The 15733-nt window shown below is 36.6% G+C and overlaps 1 protein-coding gene across 2 annotated transcripts in view; it reads right to left on the reverse strand.

Annotated features, from left to right (window-relative positions):
• CEP85L (centrosomal protein 85 like) overlaps positions 1 to 15733 on the reverse strand; it is a 172871-nt gene that overhangs the window by 60512 nt on the left and 96626 nt on the right. For both annotated transcript variants that reach the window (XM_058735099.1, XM_058735098.1), the window contains exon 5: positions 5202 to 5319. In XM_058735099.1, coding sequence (XP_058591082.1) covers positions 5202 to 5319 — 118 coding nt within the window. The remainder of the gene's footprint in view (positions 1 to 5201; positions 5320 to 15733) is intronic.

Raw genomic sequence — 15733 nt, forward strand, 5'->3', positions numbered from 1 at the left:
TTATAAGGTCTCAAAGACCCTCTGTCTATGTTCCAATTAGACTGTACTCTCAATGGCAAAACTAACCTCATTCACATTTCTATTCTGTGCACCTACACACTGCTTTACCTACAGTAAACACAAATTTTGAAGGAATAGGTAAACATGTTTACCTATATAGTCTCTCCCAATGTAGTTTGAGATTCATCAAGATAGGAACTATTCTTTACCTTTGTGACCTCATAATTTAACACGGTGGATGTTTAGTAACTGTTCTGTTAAATGGGTCCATTAGTGAAGACAGAACTTATTTGTAAAATGTTCATTAAAATTATAGAGACTTCATGATAGAAAGTAATAGATACAAGAAAAAGAAATAGAATGACATAGATAGAAAATATTATGACAAATTCAGAAAATGTATTTTCAAATCAAATTATAAGACAAAGGGCTTCTAAAATCAGTAAGTAAAAAACCAGTACCTAACAGAAAAACAAGCAAAGGATATGAAATGACATTTCACAGAAAAGAAATATGAATGGGGCCTTAGATATATAAAAAGAAATTCAACATCACTCAGGAGAAAAACAGATTAAAACCATATGAAGAAAACGAGAAAGATCTTACATCAACAACCTAACTTAACAACCTAAGGGATTAGAAAAAGGAGAATAAACGAAATCCAAAATTATCAGAAGGAATGAAATAATAAGGATTAAAACAGAGATAAATGAAATAGAGAAAATAAAAATAGAGAAAGTTAATGAAACCAAAATTTGGTTTTCTGAAAAAAATCAACAAAATTGACAAACCTTCACCTAGATGGTTTAAGGAAAAAAAACTCAAATTACTAAAATCATAAATGATAATGGGGACATTAATATCAATTTTGAAGAAATAAAAAGGATTGTAACAGAGTACTGTGAGTGATTAACTGTATGCCAACAAATTGGATAAACCAAACGCAATGGACAAGTTACTAGAAACATAAAACCTCGATCTAAATCATGAAGAAACAGAAAATCTGAGCAGACCTATCTGTAAGAGACTGAATCACTAATCAAAACCCTGCCCTTTAAAAAAGCCCTTGCTCTGGACCTGATGGCTTCACTGGTGAATTCTACCAAACATGTTAAAAACAAAAACAAAGAAAGAAAAAAACGAACACCAATCCCTTTCAAACTTTTCCAAACACCGAAAGAGAAGAAACTACTCTTCCTAAGTTATTCTATGAAGCAAGCATTATTTGATACCAAAGCCAGACAGCACAAGAAAACTACAGACCAGTATCTTTGATGCCAAAATCCTCAACAATAGTTACAATCTGAATGCAGCAGTATTTTAAAAGGATTATAATCTATGACCATGTAGAATTTATTCCTGGAATGCGAGCATGGTTCTATATTTGAAAACTGATCAATGTAATATACCACATTAACAGAATAAAGGGAAAAACCCTTACTCATCTCAATTGATGTCAAAAAAGCACATGACAAAATTCAGTATCTTTCATGATAAAACACAAAAACTAGGAATGGAAGAAAACTATTGAAAGAATACTATTTCAACATAATAAAAGCTATATAGTAAAAACTGATAGTAAACATTATACTCAATGGTGAAAGACTGAAAGCTTTTCCTCTAAGATCAGGAACAAGGCAAGGATTCCACTTTCCCCACTTTTATTCAACAGAATACTGGAAGTTACAGCCAGAGGAATTAGGCAAGGAAAAGAAATACAAGGCATCCATATTGGAAAGGAAGGTAAAACTATCTCTGTTCACAGATGATATAATCTTGCATGTAGAAAATCCTAACAATTCCACAAAAAACTTGTTAGAACTATTGAGTAAATTCATCAATGTATTAGGATACAAAGTCAATACACAAAAAACTGTTGCATTTCTATGATGCATTAACAATGAACAATCTGAAAAGGAAATTATGAAAACGATCCCATTTATGACAGTATCAAAAAGAATAAAATACTCAGGAATTAACCAAGGAGGTTTGTGAAAGACTTGTATAATAAAAATTACAAAACACTGCTGAAAGAAATTGAAGAAGACATAAATAAATGGCAATACATTTCATGTTCATGGTTTGGAAAAGTTAATATTGTGAAGATGTTAATAATACTCAAAGTGATCTAGTGATCTACAGATTCGATTCAATCCCTATCAAAATCACATTATTTTGCAAAAGGAGAAAAAGCCACCCTAAAGTTCATATAGAATCTCAAGGGACCACAAATAGCTTAAAGAATCTTAAAAAGAAGAAAAACCTGGGGGACTCACACTTCCAGACTTCAAAACTTAATACAAAGCCACAGTGATCAAAACAGTGTGGTGCTGTTATGAATAATGTGTGGATAATGAAAGACATATATAGACCAATGGAATGGAATATAGAGCCCAGAAATTAACCCTGGCATACACGGTCAAATGATTTTGGATCAGGTGCTAAGACCATTCAATGTGGAAAAGAGTCTTTTCAACAAATAGTGCTGAGAAAACAGGATTATCCACATGGAAAGAATGAAGCTGGACCCTTGCCAAATACCATATACAAAAATTACTCACAGTAGGTCAAAGAGCTAAACATAAGACCTAAAACTATAAAACTCGTAAAAGAAAACATGTAGCAAAAGCTTCAAGACAATGAATTTGGCGATATGTCTTGGATATGACCCCAAAGGCACAGGCAATAAAAGAAAAAGTAGACAAACTGGACTTGAAAAATTAAAAAAATTTTGTGCATCGGGGCGCCTGGGCGCCTCACTTGGTTAAGCGTCCGACTTTGGCTCAGGTCATGATCTCGCAGTCCATGAGTTCGAGCCCCGCATCGGGAGCCTGCTTCAGATTCTGTGTCTCCCTCTCTCTCTGTTTCTCTCAAAAATAAATAAACATTAAGAAAAATTCTTAAAAAAATTTTTGTGAATGAGAAGACATTGCCAACAGAGCTTGAGTTTTTCTCTTTCCTCCTCTCTCTGTGCCTCTCCCACCGTCCCTCCCACTCTCTCTCTCTCAAAAAATAAACAAACATTAAAAAAAAAAGAAGACATACCAAGAGCCAATAAGCCATAAAAAGATGCTCATACCACTAATCTTTAAGAAAATGCTTATCAAAACTACAATGAGATATCACCTCATACCCATTGGGATGGCTACTATCAAAAAACAAAACAAAAAATAACAAGTGTTGGTGCCATGTGGACAAACCAGAACCCTATAATACTGCTGGTGGAAATGCACAACGGTACAGTCACTATGGAAAACAGTATGGTGCTTCCTCAAAACCTTAAAAATAGAATTACTATATGATCCCGCAATTCTACTTCTGGGTATATACTCAAAAGGACTGAAGGCAGGGTCTTCAAGAGATATTTATATACCCATGTTCAAATAAACATAAAAAATGTTCATGGCAGCATTACTTACTAGAGCTAATATGTGGAAGCAGACAAAATGCCTGTCAACAGATGAACGGATAAAACAAACTGTGATATACAAATGATGGAATATTATTCAGCCTTTAAAAGGAATGAAACTCTGACACATGCTAGTGTATGGATGAACCTGGAGGAAACTATACTAAGTGCAATAAGGCAGTCACAAAAAGACAAATACCGTATGATTTATTTTACACAAGATAATTGGAGTAATCAAAATCATAGAGACATAAAGTAGAACAGTAGTTGCCAGGGGTTGGGGAGGTGAATAGACAGTTGCTGTTTAACGGGTACAAAACTTCAGTTTTGTAAGATGTGAAGAGGTATGGAAATGGATGGTGGTGATCGTTGCAAAATATTATAAGTGTATTTGCACCACTGAACTGCAAACTTAAAAATGGTTAGGATGGGGGTGCCTGGGTGGCTCAGTCGGTTAAGCGTCCGACTTCAGCTCAGGTCATGATCTCACGGCTCGTGAGTTCGAGCCCCGTGTCGGGCTCTGTGCTGACAGCTCAGAGCCTGGAGCCTGTTTCAGATTCTGTGTCTCCCTCTCTCTCTCTGACCCTCCGCCGTTCATGCTCTGTCTCTGTCTGTCTCAAAAGTAAATAAACGTTAAAAAAAAAAATTAAAAAAAAATGGTTAGGATGAAAAAAAACGGTTATGATGGTAGATTTTATGTTCTAGGATGCTATGTTATCTTTCTATGATGGTAGAAATTATGTATTTTAACAGAATTCTAACATTTTTTTAAAACCACGGAGATAACTCCACCATTGTACCCTTTATGCAAACCCACTAGAAAGGCAAAAATCTCACAGTGTGTTAATACAATAGCGATTTGACAACATCAGTAAAAGTAACCAACTCTTATAATACCTATAAATTTCACTAGAGAGAATTTAAGTTAAAAACACTCGCATGAGCAAAACAGTGTTTTATTCTCCACAACATTATTCATAGTAGCCCCAAACAAGAAACAACCCAAATTCTGACTAGTAGGGACAAGATGAATAAATTCTGCTATCTCCATAAAATGGGAAATCAATCAGCGGTAAAAGCAAAGGAAAAGGATGTTGTCTTTGTAATGACATAGAAATAATCACTGAAATTGTTTTAACAGAAGTACAGTTGACCCGCATTACTTTAGTTTCAGGTGTGCAACATAGTGATTCGACAAGTCTATCTGTTACGCTGTGCTCACGACAAGTGTAGCTACCATCTGTCACCATACAACACTATTACAAGACCACTGACTGCATACCCTGTTCTGTACCTTTTAACCCCCATGCCTTATCCATTCCATAACTGAAGTCTGTAACTCCCACTCCCCTTCACCTGTTCTGCCCATTCCTCCAGGCAACCATCAGTTTGTTCTCTGTATTTTTGAGTTTTTCTCTGCTTTTTTAATCACTGCATTTTATATAATTTATGTAATATAAAGGAGAAAAGCAAGATGAATGGATAATGTATATATTTTGATACTTTTTGTGAAGATAGAGGAATAAAATACATTTATATCTGCTAGTGATACATATCAACTCTAGAAGGATACACTAGAAACTGGTAGCAGTAACTCCTGTGTGGGGTGTGAACCTGACATCTAGAAGGGGATGTGAACCTGACATCTAGAAGACAATTCTTGGGACATCTTTTACTATGTATGTAAACATGAACATGATTAATTAAAAAGCATCCTAATATTACAAGGTCAGCATATAATTAACACATACTTTATTAATAAACAACAACTACAAAATTCTCTACACCTTACCTGCAAACTAGCCACAAAAGAATCTTCACAGTTCACATAATGTCCTAACATGGCATGTTGTGCCCGTATTTCATTATCCCTTATCCTCTCGTGTAAGTGGCTAATTTGCTGCTTCTGCCTGCAAAACATAAATTGAGGAGACATTATAAAGAATATGCTTTTCTAAGAGACCATTTAAGAGTAGAACTTTATTCCAATAATTTAATGTAAGAGTTAAGAGTATTATCAATATTAACATTCATAATAGGGAAATTTAAAAAACCACCACACCATGGGTTATGCCGAATACAGAAAGGGTATTTATACTGTAGAGTATTTCTTGCGTTTTATAAAATACAGTATTTTGTAGACTATCCTTCTTAGTAATAACAAAGTCATGTTTTGCTTCCTTTCTTCTTGTTACCTAATATAATAAATGTTATGTCCTCAATTTAGAATGCCTTTACCTTAAAACCCATTATTTTCATCCATGCAAATTCTGTTTAACACTGACAGTTCTGAGAATCTCACTGTCAGAGATGAAAGGTATTTTCGCAAGTATCTTCTAGCCTAATTGCTGTTCTAGGCCTGCATCTTCTCAGCAACATCCTAGGTTACACAGTCTACACATAACCATCTCCAATGATGGAGAACTCACCTGGTGACAGAGTTGCATCTTTGGAAAGCTCAGTTGTTTCACTTCAGTGGAACTTCATGTTGGAAACAGACACACTGAAGTTCAAATCTTTCCTCAGCAACTCATAGCTTACTTTAATCAAGTTATTTAACTTTTGTGAATATGTACCCTTATACACAGTCGATGCCTGAACAATGTGGGGGTTATGGGCACTGACCCTCCCTGCCCTGTCATGCAGTTAAAACCGGCATATAATATTTGACTCCCCAACAAGTTAACTACTGAAAGCCTGCTGTTGACTGGAAGCCCTACCAATAATGTAAACAGTTGACTAACACATATTTTGTATGCTCTATGTATTATATACTATATTCTTATAATAAAGCTAGAGAAAATGTTATTAAGAAAATCATAAGGAACAGAAAATACATTTATAGTACTGTATTTGCTGGAAAAAAAATCCATGTTATAAGTGGGCATATGTAGTTCAAACCTGTGTTGTTCAGGGTCAACTATATTTGAAAACGGTTATGTAGCTGGTATCCTGTTAAGAGCTTTATATGTATTTTTGACAATCTTCAAAAATCCTTTAATAACAAGTCTCATCATAAGGTTATGAGGAAGAAAGGCTTTTAAGAAAAAGTAAGCATACATGTGGGTAAACATATAGCTTGGTATTTTCCAAAATTACTCACAAAGTAACTTTTGGAGCAAGTTAGCTTATAAGTTTCAGACTGAATCAGAGAACTTATTCTACTCTGAGCCATTTAATCTTTTAGATACACTATCCTTAAAGAAAATTCAAATAGAAAACATAAAATAGTAAACAGATAGGGGCTCCTGAGTGGCTCAGTTGGTTAAGCATCCGACTTCAGCTCAGGTCATTATCTTGCTGTTCCTGGCTTTGAGCCCTGCCATCAGGCTCTGTGCTGACAACTCAGAGCCTGGAGCCTGCTTCGGATTCTGTGTTTCCCTCTCTGCCCCCCCTGAACTGCCCCCCTAGCGCTCTCTCAAAAACAAATAAATGTTAAAAAAAAAAAAATAGTAAACAGATAAACTAGGAGAGTCACGACACTTGTCAAAGAATTTCAAGCTTTACCAAGAAAACTAAACTTCCTCTTCTGGCCAAGACAGAGTAATAGACACAAGCTGTGCCTTTCTGCCTGACACAATTACAAAACGGAACAAAATACAGGAAACAATGACTCTCAAGACACTGGGTATCAGCTAATTAGGAACAGTGACTTCTGAGGGATGGGCAACAAATGAGGTGAGCTCTATGACTGCCAGAGCCTACTGCTGCAGGCCCTACCCAACACAGGGAAAGAGGCCTCTCTCTGAACTGAAAAGACAAAGCTGGGATGCTGGAGAAACCAAGGCAATCAGAGCTCACAGTGCAGAGTCACCCTGAATATTTAGTTGAGTACTAATGAAAAAACACATGAGGAGCTACTTAAAGTGCATATGTGGGAGAGGATGGCAGGTGGTGGTCCACCAAAAAGATAAGAATGAACAGTGCCTGAAGCTTACATGGGCCCTAGAAGTGTGCTTGCTTTCAAATGCCACAGTGGAAAACTTCATAATTCACAGGGCATCATTTAGCAGCACTTTTCAACAAAGGGCAATTCTGACTCCAGAACAAAGTTCAGGAATCCAAACACATGTGACATCCAAAAAATGTTAAAATCTGTAATGCCTGGCGCTTGATCAAAAATTACCAGGCATGCAAAGAAGCAGGATAATATAACTTATATTTTTATTTTTTAAGTGTATTGATTTATTTTGAGAGAGAGAGAGCAGGGGAGGGGCAGAAAGAGAGTGAGAGAGACAAAATCCCAAGCAGTCTCCACACTGTCAGCGCAGAGCCGGATGCAGGGCTCGAGCCCATGAACTGCAAGATCATGACCTGAGCATCAGTGAGCTGTGGGATTTCTTTAAGAGGAATGTATATATATGTATGTATGTATGTATGTGTATGTATATATATATATATATATATATATATATATATATATATATATATAAAATTAGAATCTCTAAAGGGGGGTAGACACAGGAAAAATATTTGTAGAAAACTGGCCAAAATGTTTCCAGATTTAACAAGACCTGTACATCCACAAATCTAAGAATACCAGAGAACCTCAAGCACAAGTAACAAGAAGAAAACTAAACCAAGGAACATTTTAATCAAATGGCTTAAAATCAGTGATAAAGATAAAATCTTAAAAGAAGGCTGTGAAAAAAAGATAAGTTCAATCACAAAGACAAAGGTAAAAAGGATAGATGTCTCATCTAAAATAATACAAACAAGAAGACAATAGTACTTTAAAGTATTACATTAAAGTATGAAAATTTAAAAGGTATCAATCTACAGAATTTTTTGCCCAAGGTAATTTTAAAGCAAAATAAAAACTACCAACCTAGAATTCATCAAAGACAGAGGTGAAAGAGACTTTTTTGAAAACTTAAAAAGCTCAAAGAGTCCATCACAGCAGACTTCAACTATAAGAAATGATAAAGGAACATCTCCAAGTAAAGGAAACCAATACTAAATGAAAATCTGGGATCCACACAAAAGAAGAGCACTAAAAATGATAACTACATGGACAAATACATAATATACTGTTGTTATTATTTAGATATCTTTAAAAGACAACAGACAGCGTAAAGCAAACAAACAAACTGATAATGTCCTGTGGGGTTTATCATCTTTGTAGAAGTAAAATGTATGACAAAATATCTCACAGACTGGGAGAAGAAAAATGGAAGTATATTTTCATAAGATTCTTATGTTTATACATGAAGCAGTATATGGTAAAGTAATGCTTGAGGGTAGACTACTGCACTTTATTTATTTATTTTTTTAATTTTTTTTTCAACGTTTTTTATTTATTTTTGGGACAGAGAGAAACAGAGCATGAACGGGGGGAGGGGCAGAGAGAGAGGGAGACACAGAATCGGAAACAGGCTCCAGGCTCCGAGCCATCAGCCCAGAGCCTGACGCGGGGCTCGAACTCATGGACCGCGAGATCGTGACCTGGCTGAAGTCGGACGCTTAACCGACTGCGCCACCCAGGCGCCCCGACTACTGCACTTTAAAGATGTATATTATAAACTCTATAGCAACCACTATAATAACTCAATAAAGAGTTATAGCTAATAAGCCAACAAAGGACATAAAGGGAATTATAAAAAAAAAAAATACTAATTTAAGAGAAAAAAAAGGGGAACCCAGAACAGATGGGACAATTAGAAAACAAACAGCCAAGACAGGAAATTTAAACTTAACTATATCAATAATTACAAAATGTACATGGTCTAAATAACTCCAATTAAAAAGCAGACACTGTCCAAATGGATAAAAAGGAAGATTCAACTATATGCTATCTACAAAAAACAAAAACAAAAAAAGCCCCACTATTTTAAAATGTTTATTTATTTATTTTGAGAGAGAGAGAGCAGGCAAGTGGGAAAGAGGCAGAGAGAGAAAGATGGGGGGCGGCGAGAGGGAGGGAGGGAGAGAGAGAGAGGGAGGGAGGGAAGATGAATGAGAATGAATCCCAAGCAGGCTTCACTGTCAGCACAGAGCCCAACACTAGGGCTGGATCTCGTGAACCATGAAATCATGATCTGAGCTGAAATCAAAAGTCTGACACTTAACTAACTAAGCCACTCGGGCACCTCCCCCCTTTTTTCAATGGGAAAGGAAAACAAAACACGCTAAAGATACAATTTGGCAAATCTTATTTCTAAAACTATCTGGATCTAGAAGACTTATGATTGTCGATTATACTTTTTTTTAAGTGAAGTATAATTGATATATGACATATTAATTTCAAATATATAACAATGATTGAGTATAACACATTGATGTGTATATATTGTGAAATAACCACCTCAATATATCTTTTTTTAATGTTTTTTAATGTTTTTATTTTTGACAGAGAGAGAGACAGAGCATGAGCGGGAGAGGGGCAGAGAGAGAGAGACACACACAGAATCTGAAGCAGGCTCCAGGCTCTGAACTGTCAGCACAGAGCCCGACACGGGACTCGAACTCACAGACCACGAGATCATGACCTGAGCCTAAGTCGGATGCTCAACCGACTGAGCCACCCAGGCACCACCTCAATATATCTAGTTAACATCATCTGATTATATTCCTTGAACATTACTTATTTATGCAAGTTTTCCATTTCTTTTCAAGTCAATTTTGGTATTCCTTTAAAATTATTCATTTTCTTCTGTGTGTTCAGATTTGCTGATGTAAGTTTATAATACTGACTTGAAATCCATAATTTTTTATTACTAATATTTTGAATCTTTCTTTTTCCCTGATTAGTAGAACTAAGAGATTTATCTGTTTGATTAGTTTCTGCTCTTACTTTTATTATTTCCTTTGTTCTCTTTTATGTTTACTCTTCTTTTACTGGTCTTCTTAAGTTAAACATTTAATTAATTCTCTTTCCTCCCTTTTCTCTACTTTCCTTAATAAAAGAAAAAGACATGAGAAATGGTGATAATTGTCTAACATAGATATTTTGCAGTCCTAGTAAAAATATAAAGAGAAATCAATGGAGTATTTGAAAAGAAAAGATGAAGAATTTTCCAAAACTGATGAAAAATATTAACCTGGAATCAGAAGTACTTTAATCTCCAAAAATACCAAATAGGCACATTGTAGCAAAACAGCTGAGAACAAACAGAAAAAATGATTACATCCAAAAAAATAACAAAATTCAATATGGCAGCAGGAAGACTTGTGGATGACAAGAGAAACCAGAGAGCAATGGAATATCTTCAGAGTGCTGAAAGAAAATAACTGCCAATCAAGGCATTACATATCAACCAAAATATCTTTCAAAAACAAAGGTAATATTCATAATAGACAAGAGATGAAAACACCCTAAATGTCCATCAATGGATAAATAAAGAAAAATGTCATATACATACAATGTCTAAAAAGCAGAAGAAATTCTGTCATATGCTACAACACGGATGAACCTTGAGGATGTCATACTAGGTGCAATAAGCAGTCATAAAGGGACAAATACTGCATCATTCCACTTATAGGAGGATTTGACTGGGTTCAGGACATGCTAACCCAAAATATGGCACCTTGGTATACTGAATGTTTTAAGTCAAAGGAGTTTGAGGAAATAACAAAAGCAAGGTCACTCTGGCCTCCTCCCCACCCTTGCCCTTCTTCCCTAAACAGGTCATAAAACACTCAAGTGGGAGGTGCCCCCCCCCCAAACCCAGAGGAAAGGTACATCCCTATCTCTGAAGACTAAAGGACCCAAGGAAGAATCCTACCAAAAATGCCTTGCTAAATTTCTCCCAGTTTACTACACAATTACCTCATACTTCTTAATCTATCATATTCCTCCATGACTATCCATTCTTCAACAAACTTAGCATAAAATAGGTCAGTTACTATGGGTCTTCACTTCCTTATAAAGGCTCTTATGTCACATAAAACTTGTATTAAATAAATTTGTATGCTTTTCCACTGTTCATCTGTTTTGTCAGTTTAATTTCAAGATCCAGCCAGGGAGCCCTAAAGGGTCAAGAAAAACTTTTTCCTCCCCTACATTATCAAAAAAATGTGGTCAAACTTATGGAAGCAGAAAAGTATAATGATGGTTTCCATGGGCTGGGGTGAGGAGGACCTGAGGAGTTGTTGCTGAATGGGTACAGAGTTTCAGGCATGCAAACTGAAAAAGTTCTAGAACTCTACTGTAAAAAATTATGCATAAGCTAAAACTGTACTGCATACTTAAAGATGTGTTAAAATGACAGATTTCATGTTATGTGATTTTTTTTTTCTTCACAGTTAAAAAAAAAAAAAGTGAGGGGCACCTGGGTGGCTCAGTCAGTTAAGCGTCTGACTTCGGCTCAGGTCATGATCTCACGGTTTGTGAGTTCGAGCCCCGTTGTCGGGCTCTGTGGTGACAGCTGGGAGCCTGGAGCCTGTTCCAGATTCTGTGTCTCCCTCTCTCTGCCCCTCCCCTGCTCTTGCTCTCTCTCTCTCTAAGAATAAATAAACATTAAAAAAAAAAAAAAAAAAGTGAGAGCTGGTACTCAGTGAGTCCCAGACCTTCCTTTTGCCAAGAATTGACTGAAACAGACAGTAAGGTCCTGACCAGAGTAGGGACTATTACAACAGAACAAAAAAGGAATCAGGTAGAATACTTAATAAATATGGCCTTTAAATCAGAAAATATATTTAAAAATTTTAGGTCAAAATTGTGAAATCAAGGAGCTGCTACAACAACTATGTGACTAAAAGAAATATTGGACCTACCTAGAAATGCAGTGATCCTGTCCCTGATCCAGGGAACAAATAAGAATATGCACAAATTCAGTCTCTAGTTGAGAAAATACAAAAAAGCAAAAGTATGTATCTGTTACCTTTGAGAAGGTTCCTTTTCTTTTCTGATTAAATTTGGTTTCTGAAAATAGTTTCCCTTGTGAGTTTTAAAATCCTTAATGGCTGGGGCACCTGGGTGGCTCAGTCGGTTAAGCGTCCGACTTCAGCTCAGGTCATGATCTTGCGGTTTGTGAGTTCGAGCCCCCTGTTGGGTTCTGTGCTGACAGCTCAGAGCCTGGACCCTGCTTTGGATTTTGTGTCTCCCTCTCTATCTGCCCCTCCCCTACTCGCACTCTGTCTCTCTCTCTCAAAAATAAACATTAAAAAAATTTTTTTGTTTAAATCCTTAATGGCTTCTGAAGCCATTATGGATACTACCACCAAATGAATTATGCACAATATACCATCTTAAATAATTTAACAGAAATGGTTATCAAAGAGACACCCCTCATGCATTACCAAAATAAAAGGAGAGGGGGGAACTGAAATAAAGGGACAGGTAGCAAAAGATCTAGGATGGAATGAGAAAGACTGATGAGAGTTTATTCTTTTTTTAAGTTTTATTTATTTATTTTGAGAAAGAGAGAGAGAGAGGAGCAGAAAGAAAAGGAAAAAGAGAATCCCAAGGAGGCTCCATGGTCAGCACGGAGCCCGATATGAAACTTGATCTCACGACTACAAGAATGATCATGACCTGAGCTGAAATCAAGAGCTAGACACTTAACCGACTGAGCCACCCAGGCACCCTGAGATTTTATTCTTTTAATTTTCCATGCATTTCCTTTCTCCCAATCTGTTTCAAAAGAGGGCACATAAAAGGAAAAACCTACAACCATGTATAAATGTATCCTCTATTTCATTAGTTCACATTTTTCAAACTACCTCTAGTACTGTAAACAAGGGATAAAACAGTTTTTGAAGAACGTGTCTCCTCACCCTTGGCTTCCAAAATCAGCTTTCACACATTTTGGGACAATATGAAATATGACCCTGGGCTTTAGTTTTGAAATATACTTCTAAATATACTTTGTTAGTATTTTTTAATTTGAAAAAAAAGAGGATGGATTGTATTAATTTTTCTTGGGCTAGTCAGAATTTTCAATTTCTCCAAAGGTGGGCCTGCCAAACAGAGCTAAGTGTATAGCTTGAAAATACTCCCAAGGTATATTAAAAGGGTTCTTACATATGTATCTGCAAATCTTAAGATTTTACAAATAATAGAGAATCAATAATAAAGAGTTATAAAGAAACAGCCTTTGTTCCTGGGAAGGAGACTCTAAATCTTTGGAGTGTTTATTATTAATGAGCCCCCCAGAAAACTCTCATATTTATGAGAACGAGGTGACTCACAGGCTCTAGATAGCAGCGTTAGGATGGGGAGGGACTATTCACCAGAAAGCCAACCATGTTACTGGAGGTCTGTGACTCTGAGCCAATCTAACTGCCAGGGAGAGGAGGAGCCTGGTGACCGAGTTCAATCACGCAGACAATGATTTAATCAATTGTGCCTACACAATGAAACTCCAATAAAAATTCTGGGAACTCACCAGATTTGTAGCCAGTTGGTTAGAAGTGTGGATATTCTGGTGATGCCACCTTCAGACTGGCATCTGAAGATAGGCAGTCTTGTTGGGGACTGTGTGCCCTTAAAGCTGTGGAGTCTGATGCTAACTTAGGGTATTTAGTGTCAAAACTGAATTGCAGTACAGAAGGTGGGACTGAACTACAATATGACTCTTGGAACAACAAAAGTTTGAAAGGTACAGATCCACTGATAGCAGATTTTTTTCAACAAATAACATATAATACCATTAAATGTATTTCTTCTTCCTTATGATTTTCTTAATAACATTTTCTTGGGGCGCCTGGGTGGCGCAGTCGGTTAAGCGTCCGACTTCAGCCAGGTCACGATCTCGTGGTCCGTGAGTTTGAGCCCCGCGTCAGGCTCTGGGCTGATGGCTCGGAGCCTGGAGCCTGTTTCCCATTCTGTGTCTCCCTCTCTCTCTGCCCCTCCCCCGTTCATGCTCTGTCTCTCTCTGTCCCAAAAAATAAATAAAAAACATTGAAAAAAAAAAAAATTAAAAAAAAAAAAAAATAAATAAAAAAAAAATAACATTTTCTTTTCTCTAGTTTAAGACTACAGTATGTTATACATACAATATATGTGTTGATTGACTATGTTATCAGGAAGGCTTCAGGTCAACAGTAGGCTATTAGCACTTCGGTTTGGGGGAAGTAAACAGTTATACATGGATTTTCAACTGTGCAGAAGGATCAGAGTCCCTAACCACCACGCTGTTCAAGGTCAAATGTAAATTTAGAAATTGATTCTATAATACTATATGCCTAGGTATAAACAACCAAAATATCTTAGCTAGAAATGAACTATTAAAACTATCTAAATGTTTAAAGCAGTTGATAAAAGTAATCAAATCTTGGGGCGCCTGGGTGGCTCAGTCAGTTGAGCAACGGACTTCGGCTCAGGTCATAATCTCACGGTTTGTGAGTTCAAGGCCCGCATCAGGCTCTATGCTGACAGTTCAGAGCCTGCAGCCTGCTTCGGATTCTGTGTCTCCTTTTCTCTCTGCCTCTCCCCCACTCATGCTGTGTCTCTCTGTCTCAGAAATAAACATTAAAAAAAAAAATTAAAAAAAAATGTAACCAAACCTCACTTCAACACCTGTGATGAAAAATAACTATTCTTGCATTATGGAGTCCCTCTCAAAGTAAAAGACATGTACTACAAATTGCCATTAATACAATCTCACATGTTAACTGATCAAATACATAAGGATGGAGTTCCAATAATTTTTTTTTAAATTTTTTTTTCAACGTTTTTTAATTTATTTTTGGGACAGAGAGAGACAGAGCATGAATGGGGGAGGGTCAGAGAGAGAGGGAGACACAGAATCGGAAACAGGCTCCAGGCTCTGAGCCGTCAGCCCAGAGCCTGACGCGGGGCTCGAACTCACGGACCGCGAGATCGTGACCTGGCTGAAGTCGGACGCTTAACTGACTGCGCCACCCAGGCGCCCCCCAATAATTTTTAATAACCATAGTATGTACATCTAGGCCTTGCTTTAAGATTCTGATCATAAACCTTAGCATGTAAAGCAATTAAAAGGATGCTGTGATTTCAATAAAATAAGTATCCACACTATACCAAAGAATGCACTACTGATTTTTAAAAGCTTACTAATACAATTATGTGATTTTACTTCCACACACAATTAAATAGCAAATATACATATTGCAAACTATAAGTAACGATAAAATGAGAATTCCCCTCTACCCTGCCAGTGTCATTTACTAATAGCATTAACTCACTGTGTCATTGCAGAAGGTTTAAGGGTGGCCTCTCTGGATCAGTCTCAAGTACAATGACTTATCCCTAAATTTTATCTGATCAATCCAGTAGCAAAAGGTGAGCAATTATAAGAACTACTAGTATCAGTAACAGCACAGGCTAACCAGCAACCTTAACCTCTTTTCCATTAAAATGAAGTTATTTCCCCTTAATGAATGTTTGGTGAGTACCTATTA

This window comes from Neofelis nebulosa, chromosome 6, assembly GCF_028018385.1.
Source record: "Neofelis nebulosa isolate mNeoNeb1 chromosome 6, mNeoNeb1.pri, whole genome shotgun sequence".
In the NCBI taxonomy this organism is placed as follows: Eukaryota; Metazoa; Chordata; class Mammalia; order Carnivora; family Felidae; genus Neofelis; species Neofelis nebulosa.